Source organism: Aedes aegypti, chromosome 1 (genome assembly GCF_002204515.2).
Source record: "Aedes aegypti strain LVP_AGWG chromosome 1, AaegL5.0 Primary Assembly, whole genome shotgun sequence".
In the NCBI taxonomy this organism is placed as follows: domain Eukaryota; kingdom Metazoa; phylum Arthropoda; class Insecta; order Diptera; family Culicidae; genus Aedes; species Aedes aegypti.
The window spans coordinates 199,819,854-199,838,314 of NC_035107.1; the positions used below are offsets into that span (position 1 = coordinate 199,819,854).

Here is an 18,461-nt window from a genome sequence, read left to right on the forward strand (position 1 = left end):
TAGAGCTTAGTGACATTTGAACACACGTAGACTAACATACGCTCGTCATACACAGTTTGTTTTTGTTTTCCTCAAAGAAACTTGCACACACTTTCCAGACTCATCAAAATGCATATGGAAATATTACCCAATTTGAAAAATTTACACCCGGTTTCTGGGTGTTTTTCTAGACTGAGTGCATATTGTTTTCCTCTAAGGTTCACAACTACATCTACACTAGGGCACCCATACCATTGGGCGTGATAACCACTATAGAAGAGTGCATGCACTGAGAACAGCGTTGCGGTTGAAAATACTATATCAGAGGGTTAAATTAAATACACAACGCCACTTGATTTGTGCAGACTAAATTCGCATTTATTTAGAATATTTTGTGCATTCAATTTTACCATGGCACCATTTGTATAGTAAAAATTACTATATCATGGTTAAAAACTTGCAGCAGACCAGAATCGAACCGAGGATCTGGCGATTATCAAGCGCGAACGCTAGCCGCTCGGCTATCGACGCGGTTGGATTGAGAGGGAACAAAACGCAAATAAAAAGCGTTCATGATAGCTCAATCGTGGTTGGAATAGTAAATTTAAAAACACGTTCATGGTTCTCATGACTGCAACGCTTGTTTCAGTGTGGTGACGTCACGAAAAATTCTCCTTCTCTGTCCCTCTTTCATCACGCTCAATTGACTGTCCTGCTCTTTGACACTCACTGCTGGAATTGTTTAGATTTTTTTTATATGGAGTTGACATTCACTGCTGGAATTGTTGACATTTTTTTTATATGAAGTTTCGAGGTTAGGTCAGGCGTGCAACGATCTATAGCTGCGCCACGCTGCGCGTTTACCGCTACGGCTATCTGGGCCCAATCATTGCATACGACCTTTTAAAATCGAGTGCAGCGGCTTAATTATGAAATATTTCAACATGAGAGACAAAAAAGTATCCATGCACCCCTCATGACAGCCCGCCGGCACTCTGGTCCCAGAACTGTCACTCGCCACCGCGCAGAAAATCTTCCTTGCTCAGCCAACACGGCACGCGCGACCTCGTGTATTTTCTCCTGTACGGTCGAAAATCAGTGGTTTTTATTGATTTTTCCCACCTCCTGGCTGTGGAACATCCGCCATTCTGTTAGCACTCGTTCACTCCGTCTGCAGTGTCTATTGTTTTCCGTCTTCGTTTTGCATTTTAAGAGGTAAGTTCCATATGAATTGCTTCCAGGTTTTGCCTTGCCAAAGGAAAGAAGGTTTATTGACCCTGCCGTTTCTCTCTGATATCGGCCGGAAAAACTGCAAAGCAGAAAGCGGAACTGCAAAACATTCCCGTGGAAGTTTCACTTCCTTGAACTATAGTATCGATTAGTTGTAGGTAATGAATGCTTCGTATGTGATTGCTAAATTTGTTAGAATTTTGCACTTTCAAGGTCTTCGTTTTCAAACGGCTGTCGGCACGGGTGTCCAAAAATAAACCTTCAGCTTGTAAATACATCTCGCTCCTGGCAAAGAAGGGAAGAATAATGAATGAACTTTTCCTTTCGTTTCAGATTAGAGAAAAAAAATGGCTTCCCCACTAGCGTACGAGAAACACTGGGCAGATAAGACCAACCTGGACAGTGCAGAGAAGAAGTACTACGAGTACCTGGCCCAGGTGAGTTCCCGAGATAGTTTCCTATGTTTGCAGTTGATAAATGAGCCGCTTGGGAGCCAGAGTTGCATATGATATTCATTTGAAATTCACATGGAATGAGAGATAGTCATTGATACAATAATTTCGTAATAGCAAGAATTCTCTAGGATTCAAGCATCCCTGAAAAAGTTATGCAAAGTATTCCTTCATGGAATTGGACAGGAATTAAACAACAGAAAAGGCCTTAATTTCAAAAGGTAAATAAATCGATTTTCTGCTGATTTTAGTGTATAGAGTAGGACGGTTAAAAATTTGAAAATGTTTGAAAGTCCAAAAATAGAGTTCTGTGAAATTTTTAGCTTTCTAGGTGGTGATTTGAAGGTGGCCCAAAGACAATATAGATTTATATGTTTCTTCATAGTAATGAATTTTGGTAAATGTTCCAAACACGTTAGTACTGTAATGTAAGTAAAAACTTATCGTCCCATCCTGAAAACTCATTCATAATAGGAATATTCGAGGCGAATATTTTCCATTTTCTGTGCTATGTTTACAACTAAAAAGGTGTTTGATGACCCAATAGATTATAATTAGGTTGTTAAAGGCTGTATTGCCAGAAAATATGAAAGTTAGTACCAATTAAAATGGTGTACACAATGTCACAAGTGTTGCACAATATGTTTATGCGGGAGAAAAACAATGTAGGCGCTGGGCTAGTTTATCTCGGGACCAAAGGCTTTACTTCCACTTATAACCTGTACGTCATAAGTGACTATCTTGGGGATGGATTCGATCCCAGGTCCTCGGCGTGAGAGCCGTGTTTTCTAACCAGTACACCAGGCCCGTCCCCAAAATATAGGATTTTTTCTGTTCGGGATGAACCACTGCGACCAGTTTTCTATGATCTTTTGTGGTATACCCGTGCCCTTTGTTCAGTGCATGTCGTTCGACTCCAATACTATTGAGAAATAATGAAGTAGTCGATTTTTATACAATTATCATTCTTCACCATTTTGCATAGAGCCTCTATAGAAAAAGATACCGCTATTTATACATTTTGGAGAAAACAGATTCGGCCACTAAGCTGGTTGAAAGATACTGATTTTGACCATGCATCGGTACTCTAGCGTATCAAATTATTCCTTCTGCTTATAAGTTTCAAAATCAAGACGCACATCCTCCCTGGCAAACAAAAGAGCTTCGCCAACTTAAGTCGCAGAAGAGAGCCGCTTTAGGGAAACTAACAAAGCATCGAACGCTTCCTCTAAGGGATGATTATGTGAAGATCAATAACGAATATACAAGATTAAGTCGCTTATGTTACTCTAAGCACCAGCGAGATATAGAGCTTAAACTTAAAAATAAGCCCAAATCCTTCTGGAAATTTATGAATGAACAACGTAAGGAATCTGGCCTTCCGTCTTCTATGGAGCTTCATGAAGAAATCGCTTCTACCACGCAAGATATCTGTCAGCTGTTCGCTGAAAAATTTGCCAACGTATTCAACGATGCGGGCATTACCGACAACTTTCTAGTTCCTCTCCGTCATCTTTTTCAAATGTCGCTTTCCAGTGGTACTTTTCCGTCCTGCTAGAAAATCGCATACATGTTCCCAGTACATAAAAAAGGAAGTAAACGCGACTTGAATAACTACCGAGGAATCAAAGGTCCTCGTTTGTCTTACGCCGATGACCTAAAAATGTTTCTACAGATCCGCTCTACAACCGACTCCCACTTTTTGCAACAACAGATTGACGCGTTTGCTAACTGGTGCTCTATTAATAGGATGGTAGTTAACCTAGTCAAATGTTCAGTCATAACGTTCTCACGACTGAAGCAGCCGACCCTATTCGCCTACAGTCTGTATGGGACGATTATCGAACGCGTTAACCACGTGAAAGATCTGGGTGTCACCATGGGCTCACAATTGTCTTTCAGGCAGCATGTATCGTACACCGTAGACAGGGCGTCCTGAACCCTTGGATTTATCTTCAGGATCGCCAAAAACTTCACGTACATCTACTGCCTAAAATCGCTTTATTGCTCAGTCGTTCGTCCTACTCTGGAATATTGTTCTGCAGTCTGGTGTCCTGCATACAGCAACGGCGCGGAGCGAATCGAGTCGGTTCAACGCCGCTTTCTACGTTTTGCGCTTCGCAAACTACCATGGACGAATCCGTTCCGCCTACCTAGTTACGAGAGCAGATGCCAACTAATAGATCTCGAGCTACTCCGCACGCGAAGAGACACAATCAGAGCTTTGAAGATCGTCGATACGCTTCAGGGACGAATAGACTGCGGCGTCAATCCTGGAACAAATTGCCCTGAATGCTCGACCACGACTGCTCCGCAATAGTTCGCTCCTAAGGCTTCCTCTCCGACGGACGAACTACAGTACTAATGGTGGGATCAACGGATTACTAAAACTTTTCAACCGAGTCGCATCAATCTTCGACTTTCATCTCACTCGTGAGTTCTTACGTCGAAGATTTTCATCTTTTTTTGCTGGATGAAACAACTGACAACGACTTTGAATGTGCTTTAAGTTTAAGTTTTAGCTCTTGACTTCCATAAGTGTTATTTGTAGATTTGACCTTTCTTGTCTCGATTTGTATGTTTTTTACGACCAACATCATTGGGGCCTTACTTTGTCTTAGATTCCTTGTAACAAGAAGCTTATTTTAAAAGGAAGCAGGTCTGCTACTCCACTGATTCGGAATCGCTTACCTTCTCGAAATATAAGCACTTGAACTCGAAAAGAATTTGTCTCTGGGAATTAAACCCACCCTCAGTTCGTGATTGAGTCATTTTTCCGCTTCGACCTCTTCATCATCTAGGACAAATAGGTGGGTCTTAGTGGCTTGTTACTCTCTTTTACTCTTCCGACCGTAACTTATAAGTATTAACAAGAACAGCTGCAACAAGTGTACAATATGGAAGGTCTTACCTCGTAACGCACCTCGAAAAGGTGATCTACCCGCGTTACGGGTTAAAAAAATGTATAGAATATTATACCCTACAATTCAAATGCATACTGATGGCAACTTTTTCCGTCTGTGAGAAGCGGTCATAAAAGGTAAAGAAAATCACGCATGGTGCGAATGCCTATAATTTTGGTCAAAAAAACATATTTCCACTGCAAAATGAAATATTTTGCGAGTTTGAGCTTCAATGAATGTGTTATGACTTCATATCGGCAATAATAACCTTTGTGTGGAACGTGTACAAGTAATACTTCCTACTTATTTCTGTGGATGGAGGTATAAAAAAGGGAACATGATGATTTATTTTTGGCCGGTGCAGATGGCACTGTGCTCCGTCTTGTTGGGTGGCTCGAGAGGGTGCTTTAGTAGGTGGTCGAGTGGGGGGGTAACATTATGCTTACGTGCTCAATCAACTTTCACCTTAAAGCGCTACAATTAGTCAATCAGGAATACATTGAACTTAAAACTTTATTTCGGCATTGATATAATGTTTTCAAAACTGTCCCACATGGCAGGCTGCCTAACAAACATTGGAAAATTACCTAAAAATTTTGAGTGGATTGTTTAAACATATCCAGAAAGATTCGCGATTTATGCGATACTGACAAAATGTACGCAATTCTAGAAAATATAGTGTTGAAATTGTAGCTTTATTTTCTATTAACTGTACTTAAACTTTTCCACTACCGATAATTTAACTCATAATGAAACATTATTAGATTTTTTAAGTACGAAATACCAAAAGAAATTGTAGGAGATTTGTGTGGTATTCATGAGGGTTTTAAAACTAGGTTTATGAAATATGAATTTAAGTGAAAAAGTTTAAGTTCAAGTATATTTTCTCCAATTCTACGCTTTTAGTCCAGAAATTTGAAAAATTGTTTACATTTCAACAATTTCTGACGGCTTTAATTTCTGTATGTAACTGTAGCATTGACTCGTAACGCGGGTAGATCACCTTTTTTCGAGGTGCGTTTACGGGGTAAGATCTACCATATTGTACTCTTGTTGTATCTGTTCTTGTTAATACTTATCAGTTACGGTCGGAAGAGTATAAGAGAGTAGCAAGCCACTAAGACCCACCTATTTGTCCTTGATGATCAGGAGGTCGAAGTGGAAAAATAGCTCAATCAGCATCTGAGGTTGGTTTCAACTCATAGGACAAGTTCTTTCCGAATTCAAGAGTTCATCTTTTGATATCTAGGAGGGAAACGATTTCGAATTAGTGGAGTAGCAGACCTCCTAACTTCTAAAATAAGCTTCTTGTTTCCTAAACCTAACGAACATTTTTCCGAAAACGCCGACTTTCTAGCTGTTCTAGGGATTCAATGCTAGTAATGTACCCCTTAGTAGCTGAAATGCATTCTCGACGCTTTTCCGTATTGATATCTCAGACGGATATACGTTTTGTGGAGTCTAACAACAAGTTCAACGTCTTTACTTCATAGTACGCCTATGAAACATACAAAATCATTCGATTTTCCAGCGAAATATACATTTGGAAAACTGTTGTCCGAATGCCTATCATGGACCCTCTCGGGGTCCATAATAGGAATGTTTACAAATTTGACGTTTCCTATTATTGACCCTCCATTTAATTCCCATGTAATCCGGCTCTCTGCAGACGTGCCTATTATGGACCCACCTGGAAATACGTATTATGGACCCTCGTGTGTGGTTTCATTTACAAAACTGTCCAAATATCTGTATTTATGCGTCTCAAACCAAATATTTTGTCTGAAACTGCTGACTAACGATACAATCGAAGTTCCCCCGGTGGATTTTTATAGGAATAAGGTTGCTTTGAGTGTTAATTTTAAGTTTTTCTGTAGGGGATCCATAATACGCAAAGGGTCCATAACCGGCATCGATTCCCTACATCGTGAGATATGCAAGTTTGGAATATTTATAGCTCACTAGCGCATCCTAGTTGTAGAATGTTGAACTAAGCAAACATGTAGTGTATAGTAGAGATGGTCGGGTTTCACATTTTTCAAACCCGAACCCGACCCCTACCCGACTTATTTTATTCTTTCCAACCCGGACCCGACCCGAACCCGAAAAATTTTCGCTGTTCAAACCCGAACCCGACCCGAAACCCGAAAAAGTTTTCTAAGAAAAACCCGAATAGAACCCGAGTTCGAAAAGATGATAAATTCATCGTTTCTGAAGCATACACTGAGCCAACTATCCAAGTCGATGCTATATGGTGGGCATATATTTTTGCACTATTGGAATTTCATATAAGATGTATCGAAGAACGAAATCATCGACTATAAGTTATATGTAATGCATATAGTGTGCGATTTGGGAAAGCATGTTACCGTTATATGCGATGAATATGATTTTCGCGAGCTAAGAGCTGAAGAGGAAACTATTTGATTTTACTATAAAAAACAATGAACAAAGTTAGCTTGTCGTATATGGAACTCATATATTTTCGATTGTTCCTTCCATATGATTTATGTTAGTGAGCTTACCTTGAATGTAATAATAGTATTATTAAAACAAATTTGAAAATTTCAGCCTAACCTATGTTTTATTTAGCCATATTTACATTCCACAGCTAAGGAATAATTTTTCTTCTGTGAATGAAAACTGTAAATTATCGAGTAGTTTGATTCACCTAATGAATGAAAGCTTTCAAAGAACGATTTTCGGTGTCTGGTCCGAATGGATATTCTATAAAGGAAAGGAAATCTCAATAATAACGTCTTAGTTAAAGCTGGTTACATACCGAAGGTAAATAAATTGAAATAGTTGGAGGAACTCGATCCGCCATCATAAATTTTCGGGATGAATATTTTCCGAGTTCTGTCAACTGGTTGGTTCTAGCCTGGTTAATATATTTATACAATGGAATAAAAGTTTGTTTAAAATAATAGTCTTAATCAAAGCGATGCAATTACCAGAAAATTGAATTTAAAGCTTGACCTGAACTTTTACTGATCCACATTCTTTGCAATTTCGCCAATCCTGAGATGCAAACATGATACTATCTACATTACATTCATCCATATAGGATGCACTATTTCAACAAGCCAGTATAAGTTATATGCTCTGCTGATAACTCGACATGTACTGCACACATGATGTGCATATAAATTAATCCAGATCGTGGCTGCGTAATGTTTATTAGGTGGCAGTTATACTTCAACTGGTTAGCATGTCAAATGCATTAGACGTGATTTGAAACATATACAGTACTAGTGGCCCCGGCAAACTTCGTCTTGCCATCAAGTAGGCTGATGAAAAATGTCATGGAACCTCCCATACAAAATGACAAATTAGTACCCTCCCGTTTTAGCCATTTTTTCGAAAACTTCCCGAAACTTTTTCGTCGCACGAACACGTCGGAACCCTTCAAGAAGACAACAGTGAAAGAGTTATGCAAATTGGTAGTCCCGTTCTCAAGCCATTTCGTGACATACAAACATCACTCCATTTTTATTTATATAGATTGGACAAAACATTTGCAATTTTTTCGATTTTTCATACAAAATGACCAATTTTGGTAAGTTATATCTCAGTTATTTATGGACCGATTTGAATGAAATTTTGGCAGAAAATCAGACATAACTTGAAATTTAACATTTATTTTTGAGTGATTTTTTCCAATCACAAGGTCAAAAGCAGTAACGGTTTGACTAAAGTGATTTTTTGACGATTTTTTATAAGTGATATAACTAAACATTTTAAAGGAATAGCTTGATGGTATCTTCAGCAAAGTTGTAGATGTTAACGAGATAAACAAGTTTGCTCAAGTTATGTCTGATGTTCTCTGAAAATTTTATTCAAATCGGTTCATAAATAACTGAGATCTAGCTTACCAAAGTTGGTCATTTTGTATGGAAAATCGAAAAAGTTGCAAATGTTTTGTCCAATACTGTATGTCGATCGATTATTTGATCTTATATGGATTTTCTGATAGAATAACTTCACGGAATTATTTCAGTGTAGGAAAGCTTTCAGGTTGTTACTTTGTGAACGATTCTCACCAAACCCGACTTTTTTCAAGCCCGAACCCGACCCGTGCCCGATAATTTTTTAGCCTTCAAACCCGACCCGAACCCGAACCCGAAAAAATAAAAAAATTCAAACCCGAACCCGACCCGAACCCGTCGGGTTCGGGTTCGGGTCGGGTTTCGGGTTTGGAAACCCGAGACCCGACCATCTCTAGTGTATAGCCTTTAGAAAAATGGCCACTTTGCCGAAGACATCAATATTTCAAATCATCAGAATTTAGAACCATCGTGAGATCTAGTTACAGAACGTCATAGTCGCTTAGGGGAATCCGAAAACCAAGTTGTTTTAATCTAGCGCCATCATGCGGTGAAATTTCCAACTAATTAATGTGTAAGAATTCATTAACAAATTTCATAACGCCAAAAATGACCATTTTTGGCACCTGCCCACCCCCTCGTAACACATTTTGTATGAATATTTTACGAATTTTGTGTGAGACTTGAAGACACTCACCCAATCCTTCAGTGTTATGACATTTATGAATGGGCCCTAATGTAGTAGCCCTTTCCCTGTTGCAAATCTTCACCAAAGAAAATATAATTTTATATAGAACTCCTTCTGAGATATAAGCGTCTAAAGTTTAAAAATACATATCCAACAATTTTTCACAACCTCCCCGCGATGATTTTTTTAAATTTCTTTTGGATTTGAAGACTCAAATATTTATGAAGTTATTCACGAAGATACTCTGTTTTCTGTTTGATTTCTTTTTGGATTCCTGTTTGGTCTTTTGTCCCTAAATAATAACTTTAAGAAATAATATTCTAAAGTACCTAATATCTAGAAATACAGTCGCTCTTTTTACAGTAGATGCAGGTTATTATTATTTATCTTTATTTGAGTGGCTTTTCGCCCTTGGCGAGTTCATCACTTACAAAGATGCAGGTGAACAACAAATATATTATTTTACATTCCCAAATGGAAATCAAATCAATGATATGCACTCTGGTTCCTTGAAGCTCATTCACATATCACAACATATAATAACGTGTTTCAGACCCCATGGTTAATACCTTAACATTAACAATTAGCTTTACCACTATATGTCAATGTCCCCGTTTTGTCTCGTATACGCAAGCTTTCACAAGGGAAAAAACCTGAATGTCCTAATGTAGCACAGAAGAAGGCCGCAGCTCCGGTCGTTCAACCCAAAACGGCCCAAGCCCCCAGCAAGAAGGAACAAAATCAGCCAAAAGCGGTTGCAGCTGCTCCTCCTGCTGCTGCAGCAGCCCCCGAATCTGACCAGAACAAGGTAAAGAAGGAAAAGAGGAAGAACAAGAAAAACAAGAAGGATGCGTCCCAATCGCCTGATCATGCTTCCTCCTCCGTGAGCGAACCGGTGGTGAAGGAATCACCGAAAGCTGTAACACCACCACAAACACCGGTACTAGCTGTTGCGAGCGATGATGCTTCCAAAGAACAGAACAAGAAGAAGACCAAGAAAAACAAGAAGAGCAAGTCCGGCCAGGAAACTGCAGCAGCCGCTAACGAAGCATCCGCCGTTGTTCACCATACTAACCATAAGCTACTAACCGAGAAGGAGAGCGCCAAAAATCTGAAGGAAAAGGAAAACCTAGCCCATAAGTTGTGCGATAACATTACCGAGGAGTTGAGCAAGGTCAATCGCAAGTCGCAAGTTGGTTCAGGGCTGACCTGTTTCTGTTGTTATCCTTTCTTATTTTTCGGTTTCCGTTTCTACCGGAAACATTTTTCCTTTTATTTTTGGCTGTAGGCTCCTTTCTATTTTTTTTATTATGTTTCTAATAAGTTTGTGTTTCAGGCGAAAGTTTTCAGTTTTACATGTTTTCAGGTGATAGTAGTTTCCTGGCTGTAGGTCGTGAATATCTGTGTGTTTGCTTTCTGTTTTATTGTTAATTCAATGCAGAGCTGGAATAGGTGAAAAAAGTATCAACGTATGGGGCTAACCCGAAAGGGATAAAGCCTTTTGACATAGGTTAGATGGCGTAAAGTCGTTTGGCATAAAGCCATTTGACCTTATAGCATATAATGAAGTGAAAAGTAAGAGATCATAACTGGAGACTTTCCTTAGACTATTGGTAACGTCCGCGGTTGCAAAGCAAAATTATGCTGAATGTGTCTGGGTTCGATTACCGGTCGATCCTGGATTTTTATCATAATGGAAATTTTCTTTGATTTCTCTGGTCATAGAGTATCATCGTGTTTTATAAACGATATACGATTACAAAAACGGAAACTTTGGCTCTCAGTTAACAACTGTGTCTCAGTTGGGAGGACGATTGGCATACAAGAAGAGGAAGAGAACACACTAATGACAAAAAATCGGTTATGCCAAATAGCCACTCAATGCTTAATATGGTTATTTGAAATGACTTTATGTCAAACGACTTCATGTGAAATGACGTTATGCTAAATGACTTTACGATTTACACTACAACAGCATTGGACAATACAATACATTTGACAATAAATTCATTTGCAATTGTTTGGATGTTCCATGCAAAATAGTTAACTTGGATACGATCTCTGAATTATTTATTAACCGATCAGGAGTTTAAAAGCAATAATGGTTTGACTGAAGTGTTTTTTTTTACAATTTTGTCCAATCAACTCGTGATAGGAAAAATTATTCAAACATACAGTAAGTGACAAAATGGCGAAATTTAGGGATATTCTTTTCTTCTGGTAGTCCGAATTGGCTGAAATTTGGATGACGAGCTACATATAACTTTATATTTTGTGTGTAGTGAATTCATTGAATTTCAACAATTTCTTCAAATAGTTTTAGATGGTTGTTCGAAGACAAAAGTAAGTAACCAAGAGATTTTTTATTTATTAGCTGTGTGTGGTTGGTTTGTTCGGCAAAGTTGTTCACTTTCACTCACTTTTGTCGTTGAAACCTCTGAAACGGATTATTTGCAGTTCATCATCCAAATTTCAGCCAATTCGTACTACCTGAAGCTGAAATATATATCCCTAGACTTGGGCATCATTTTGTATGTGATAACAGCATTTGGTTACTTACTTTTGTCACTGACTGTAATGTTGGAATTCAGGTTATGCTGTGAACATTTGATTTGAATCGGTTCATAAACATTTGATATCTAGCCTGTATTGAAAATCGAAAAAGTTTCAAATGTATTGTCCAATTCTGTATATGTCAAAACTTGCAGGGAACTATTACTCGTATTGCACTCTGTATTGGATTGATAACTAAATCATAATATTGAAAGTTTCTTTTCAATTAGCTGCGTGTACATAGCACAAACTGATCAAATGGACCGTGATCAGTAGCCAGATATTTGATTACCGTTTGAACAAGACTGCTTTCTCGAATCTTATGCTACACTTTTATAAATTGCCATTCATTATCCACATGTGTTTATTATGTTTGGTGCACTTTTTGTATCTTTTGTATGATAACGTGAGTCACTAACACACATTTTTCTGTTCTACTCCACACTTTAGATGAGTTCCTTCCCGGCACAGTGCACTTTGGCATCGGAGATCTCCAAGGCCAGACAACACATCAAGAATTCTCTTGAGCGAGTATGTGTCCCTTCCTGATCGTAGATCTATTTCCCTTTTTTCAAAACACTAATTTTGCTCTACCTTCACAGATGGATGGAATTGCCGCCCTGGCCGCCAGTCCCGGCGCTGAATTGCTGGATCGTTTGTCCACCGTTGAAAAGGAGAACGACAAGCTGCGCTCCGTCATCGATGGTCTGAACAATCTGGTGATTGATCTGCACGCGCGTGTCAAGGCCCTGGAATCCGGATCAGCAGCGCCTGCCTCGAAAACCGCCGCCCCAGTTCAGAAAGCAGCCCCCGCACCTGCCGCCGCCGATGATGAAGAAGACGATGATGACGTCGATCTCTTCGGATCGGAAGACGAAGATGAGGACAAGGCCGCTGCTGAGCTGCGCGAGAAGCGTCTGGCCGAGTATGCCGCCAAGAAGTCCAAGAAACCCGCCCTCATTGCCAAGTCGAACGTTATTCTGGACATCAAGCCATGGGATGACGAAACCGACATGAAAATGATGGAGGCAGAGGTCCGAAAGATTACCATGGATGGACTCTTGCTGGGAGCCTCAAAATTGGTGCCATTGGCTTACGGAATCCACAAGCTGCAGCTGAGCTGCGTCATCGAGGACGACAAAGTGTCCGTCGATGAGCTGCAGGAGAAGATTGAACAGATCGAAGATTACGTCCAGAGTGTGGACATTGCCGCGTTCAACAAGATCTAAGAACATCTCTCTGGGACATCGTAATGCTCATCAGCCTCAACTATAATAGCGTACACACTGCGTAACCATCTATCACACCTTCCTTTCAAATTGAAAGTTTTACAACATTATAAAATGCGTTTGACTTGAACAACAACAAACTATTGTAATCAGCAAGACTAAGGACAACGTAAATGTTCAAAATAAAAATAACAAGATATTATATAATATGTTTACTTTATTGGAAGAAATGTACCGTAATCCGTTGTTATTATTATTAGTATTTCTTTATCATAGTGGCCTTTCTTGGTAAGTTTGCCACTCGTAATTGCAGTTGGAATTGATGGTTTTTGGTGTTAAAGAATGTTTATTTCTATTAAAATTGTTGCAAAAATGAATCATGTTCGTTGTGGTATCGACCAACAACCATAAACGTCTAAAGTAAGTGTTCCCTTAGTTGTGGGTGTTCCTATAGTTGCGGTAGTGCCGTTTTCACTGATTTTATTACATTAGTCACAGAACCGACACGGCCAATCGACGCATACGCGGAATAGTTGAAAAGAGCGCTCAAATTGCTTCAAAACTGATGAAATATCACTTAAATTGCTAAAACATTTTTTACTTGTACAAATAGTTGCGGTAAAGTGTTCCTATAGTGAGGTGAGAATTGACGGTCTCGAATAGCGAGGTGACAATTCTCGACTCGAGTGAAGTGACTCGCTGTGTAAATCAAATGGAGAGTCACTTCACTCGAGTCGACCATTGTAACCTCGCCAAGGATGGAAATCTAGTGAGCATGACCAGGTATTAAAAATGATCATCTCATGAGCGAAAATCAGTCCATTTTACGCACACTTGATGATCAGCTAAGGCAGGGGTTTTCAGCCTTTTTGGCTCGTTGAGCACTTTGTGAAATAAAACTGTTGCGCGGAGCACCGCTTCTTCTCGGTTTGAAATCTTGGCTTTTTTATGAGTTTAAATAGACCATATAAGTTATACGAAACTCGTGAAGTAAGATCTAGTCAATCTTTTATTAGGGTGAAGATGATTCGAAGTCAAACCTTATTTTTTTAGGAACACCAGTCTGTAGAATCAAACATTTATTTTAGCTGAAAACTTGATCGATTGGTCAATGGCTGTTGGTGATTAATCGATCAATTTTTCATCTAAAATGTATGTTCGACTCTCCAGTTTTGAAGGTTTGGATTCATGTTCATTTTAATTTTGATTTTTTAAACTTATAATTCCAATCTTAAAAGATTTGTTTTATTTGATTGAGAAAGCTTTTTTACTCCAGGCTTGTGACGATCAGACATCACAATGATACTTTATTTGGTTTTTCGTCAAAGTTTGTAATACTTTTGTTTTAGTTTGAACAAATGAGCGACTTTCAGTAACGATATATTTCTTTTTAAGCCTGAATGGATTAATCTCAAATTCAGCAATCACGGAAATATTCAAAATTTTGTTGAAAATTGTGAAATATTCTTAATTTTGTTTCCCGGTATTTTCGGTAAATTCGATAATTGTCGAAGTTGCATGTTTCTCAGATATTTTCCGATGAGAATAAGTACAGTAATGACCCGATTTTGTCAGCCCCCGATATTAGCACCATTTTAGACCCGATTTTAACACCATTTTGACCCGATTTTGTCAGCCTTCAAAAAATACATTATTTTAATGTGGAAATATTAGATACAACTATAATGTAAAAAGTCAGGTATGACATTGGCCACGTCTATAGGATAATCTAAAGTATCAATTCACTTAGTATCGCATTTGTCACAGAACGCAGTTACGTTAGGGATCTTGTACCTATATTATTATAGTTCATACAAAAATATAAAAAAACGCTGTAAACAATAACAAAAACATTAAACTGTTGTATCTACCTATGTTAAGAAAGATCTTTACAGTACCTTACTATTCTGGTACATCTTACTTGTTAGTACCTACTGGATTTCTATGCTATATATACTGGCTGCCGTAGGCGCAGAAGGAAGAGACTTCCCGGACTGTGGACTGGTTAACATATTATTTTATTCTTTATTTACAGGATATAAAAGTGACGACGAGGATCATGGAAACGTGTGTTGAAGATAATCGTTTTTCTTTGGGGTGGCGAATTGCCAATTGTGTTTGTTTTTAAAAAGTGTGGTGAAATTGAGTTGAACCAAATTGTTCTTCAGAGGTGACGAAATTGTCGTTTATTGTGAACATAGTTCTTCTTTTGTGAAGCGATTGATGTATTGAGATGAACGAAATCGTTCTTTAGTGTTGACGAATTTGTCAAATGTAATGTTAAGTAGGGGAACGTGGGGCAAGATGAGCACCCCTTATTTGTGTCGTTCTTACCGAAGTTTTTCAAAAAAATATGTGAGGTTCTGATGAATATCATTGAATTGATATCGAGAGGGATTCGCGATAAGGGCCTATCTGACAAATCAATAACAATGAGAAAATTACCAATGAAATTTTCATGTGCAATTTTTAATCCCAATTGGAGAAAATATACTCCAACTTTGACTATTTCACTTTAATACACATTTCATAAACCTAGTTTCAAAATCCTCATCAATACCACACACATCTCCTTCAATTTTCCTAGCTATTTCGTAATAAAAAAAAATGTTAAAGGTTTCGCCTTAAACGCGCTCAAGAATGCCAGTATCGCCCAATATTATTTTCAGTGTCGCCTATTACTTTTGCGTCGTGTTTTCATTCTGGTTTCAATGAAGCCCGCCATGTATGCCTTGTTTATGTTTTGTTTGCAGTGTCGCCGTTTACTCTCGCCGTGTTTTGATTTCGATTTCAGATGCGCCCATCACTTTGATAAACAAAAACACAGGCGTAATCAATACAGTGTGTGGTTTTGCATGAGGTGAAGTTTCGTCTTCTACAAATTTGCGTTTTTTGAATAGTTAAATTATCGAAAGGGGAAAAGTTCAAGTGCAGTGAATAGATAATCAAGCTACAATTTCACCGCTATAGTTTCTTAAATTGTGTACATTTTGTCAGTTTCGCCTAATTCGCGAATTTTTCTAGATATGACAGCCATACATTTCAACCAAAAAATCAACAACACAACGTAAATATTGTCAAAAATACATAGTTGTCCAAAAATTTACCTTTTCATATAAGATTTGATCATTTAAAACTTATATTTTAGTTACGTAAACAAATTCATTCATATGTTTTTGGCCGTATAGTTATAGAACAATCCTTTGTAGATCATCTCGAGCAAAACTTTTATCGAATTACAAAAATGTTTCAATTGTTTTGATTACATTAATAAGTTTGCACCTTTGGGGCAAGATGAGCACCATGTTAAAAATTAAGTAAAAGAGTGAAATTATAGAACCACATTTAGCTGTGGGCTTGACTTACGGTATCCGCTTTGGACAAAACTATTTTTCTAAAATATATTTTAACAAACAATAAATTTGATCGTTTTTTAAGTGAATTCTTAGTAATTTATTAAAATTTATTTATTTTTTGATAAAAGCTTAAAAATTTAAGCTAGTTGAAAATAAATACCATTAGAAATCAAAGACAATATCTTCGGATATTACAAGCATTGAAAAATAATAGTTTTCTTTAGTCAATTTCATTTTTTTTTTATGGGGATGCTCATCTTGCCCCGGAGTATTTTTGACCGATGATAAAAAAGCTATTTTTAACGTGTTATTTAGAAAACTATTTATAACTTTTTCAAACTTTTAATGGTTGGAGGTCAAAGTAATAATGTAAAAGTTAAGGATGGTTACCAATTTTACCGAAGTAAGAACGTTTAAGTAGGCTTAAATCGCGTTTATTCTTAGGGTGCTCATCTTGCCCCGGCTGACCCCAGTGGAAATCCAATGATTTGAATGTTTTGTTGTAGTCATGAAATTAGCAAATTTGCGCATTTAAGATAATATTGCGGAATTGGTATTTATTAGAATGTTTTAAAAGGGGAAAGGACTGTCATGTCTACCTATCTCAAGCAATATTAATTATTTTACCTTTCGACTGTGGTACCTACCTTTTATTGGTTCGTACCTACGGGATTTCTGAGCTCTAAATACTGGTTACTGTAGGCTCAGTACACTTCCCAGACTGTGGACTGTTTAATATATTATTTATTTGTAGGATATAAAACTAACAATATTTTTAAGCGTGACATTTGGTTTGCTTTCCTGATATTGATACGCTCTGGCGTTGGATCACTTGCTAAATTATATTTGAATCTCATTGTTTACATCAACAATGAGCTCTCATGATAGCTAACTGGACTAATCGACTAAGTGGCACAGTTTGCTCGCAGAACATGGTAACTATGATTGCTCAAAGCTCATGCTCACTACGATCGCTCACGTCTGCAATGGACCGATGCACGATTTTTTCCATCCTTGCGCCTCGCTATACGAGATCGACAATTCTCACCTCACGCCACTCGTAGAACAACCGCAAATGAGTGATAGTATAAATAAAAAATAAACCTTATCGCTGAATAAGATAATAATGTCCTGACGTGGAGTTTCTGGTGGTCGATAAACTCTCGCATACTCTGAGATAACGCCCTAAAAGCCATTGGTAGCCACCTGTGTAGCTCGTTGTTTCTGAGCAAAAGAAGGAATAAGCATCCAAACCAACATCACGGGCAGGTAGATAATGATCCTTTCTTCCCCATAGCGTTGTTAAATAGCAATAAAATCCATTCAAATGCTCAGAAACAACGAGCTACACGCATGGTTACCAATGGCTTTTAGGGCGAGATCAAAAGTGATGCGAGAACTGATGAACACTCGCGGACATTAATGAAACAACTTTATTTAAAATGTAACTATTTACACTAATGTACAAATTTGTTCATATGCGCGTCAGCAGCGTTGGCTGCTAACATTGATTACTGCATGCTACTCTTGTCGGTACAACTAACTGATTGCCTAACCCTACAGGGTACTATTTATACAGATGTAAACAATATCGTCTAAAGTACATAAGAGAAACAATATCCAATGTTTAGAAACAAAAAAGAGAACAGATAAAAGTACCTATGGACCGATGCACGAGTTCACTATTTGACGTTTGAGCGGTGCCGTGTTATTTACGTGACCATGGCAACGAATGAATTTGGCACCGCTCAAACGTCAAATTAGTGAATTCGTGCATTGATCCATTTGCGCGCCTCTGTGTAGCGTCGTCATGATGGTAACCAAATCCAACTTGAGAGCTACAGGGCTGTATTCTAGGAGTATTTTCATATCCATTCTCATATACAACACTAACAGAACTTGATTCTCGAAAAAGTATGCTCATGCATACATTCATGAATTTAAAAGTTCGAACATGCCCTTTTATCTTTATCTTAACAAAGCCAGAACATGCCCTTATATCTGAACTTTTGGTTGCTAGGGCATGCTCGGGAAACATTAACGCGAACCAATAATCTCACCTTTGGCGATGTACCATATGTACAAGGAGAGGATCTTCCGTCATATTTCAAAATTTGGTGCCGTTCTTTTGGATACACTGAGGACTGCTTGCCTATTCATCGACTCAAGGGTAGAAACGTAGATATCGGAAAATCTCCTATTACCATGATCCATTTTGCCATTGCTGTGCAGAAAATTGATTTC

General features: G+C 38.2%; 1 protein-coding gene across 3 annotated transcripts; it reads left to right on the forward strand.

Annotated features, from left to right (window-relative positions):
• Window positions 1-982: 982 nt before the first annotated feature.
• LOC5571785 (probable elongation factor 1-delta) lies at window positions 983-13,063 on the forward strand. 3 transcript variants are annotated; one of them, XM_021857017.1, is made up of 5 exons: window positions 983-1,194; window positions 1,543-1,646; window positions 9,714-10,253; window positions 12,083-12,163; window positions 12,235-13,063. In XM_021857017.1, the coding sequence occupies exons 2-5, from the start codon at window positions 1,557-1,559 to the stop codon at window positions 12,859-12,861; spliced, it is 1,338 nt and encodes a 445-aa protein (XP_021712709.1). In that variant the 5' UTR covers window positions 983-1,194; window positions 1,543-1,556; the 3' UTR covers window positions 12,862-13,063. The 3 variants fall into 3 exon arrangements, with proteins under 3 accessions (XP_021712709.1, XP_021712717.1, XP_001659921.1); XM_021857025.1 differs by having other exon boundaries at window positions 984-1,194; window positions 9,714-10,019; XM_001659871.2 differs by lacking the exon at window positions 9,714-10,253 and having other exon boundaries at window positions 987-1,194.
• The last annotated feature ends 5,398 nt before the right edge of the window (window positions 13,064-18,461 follow it).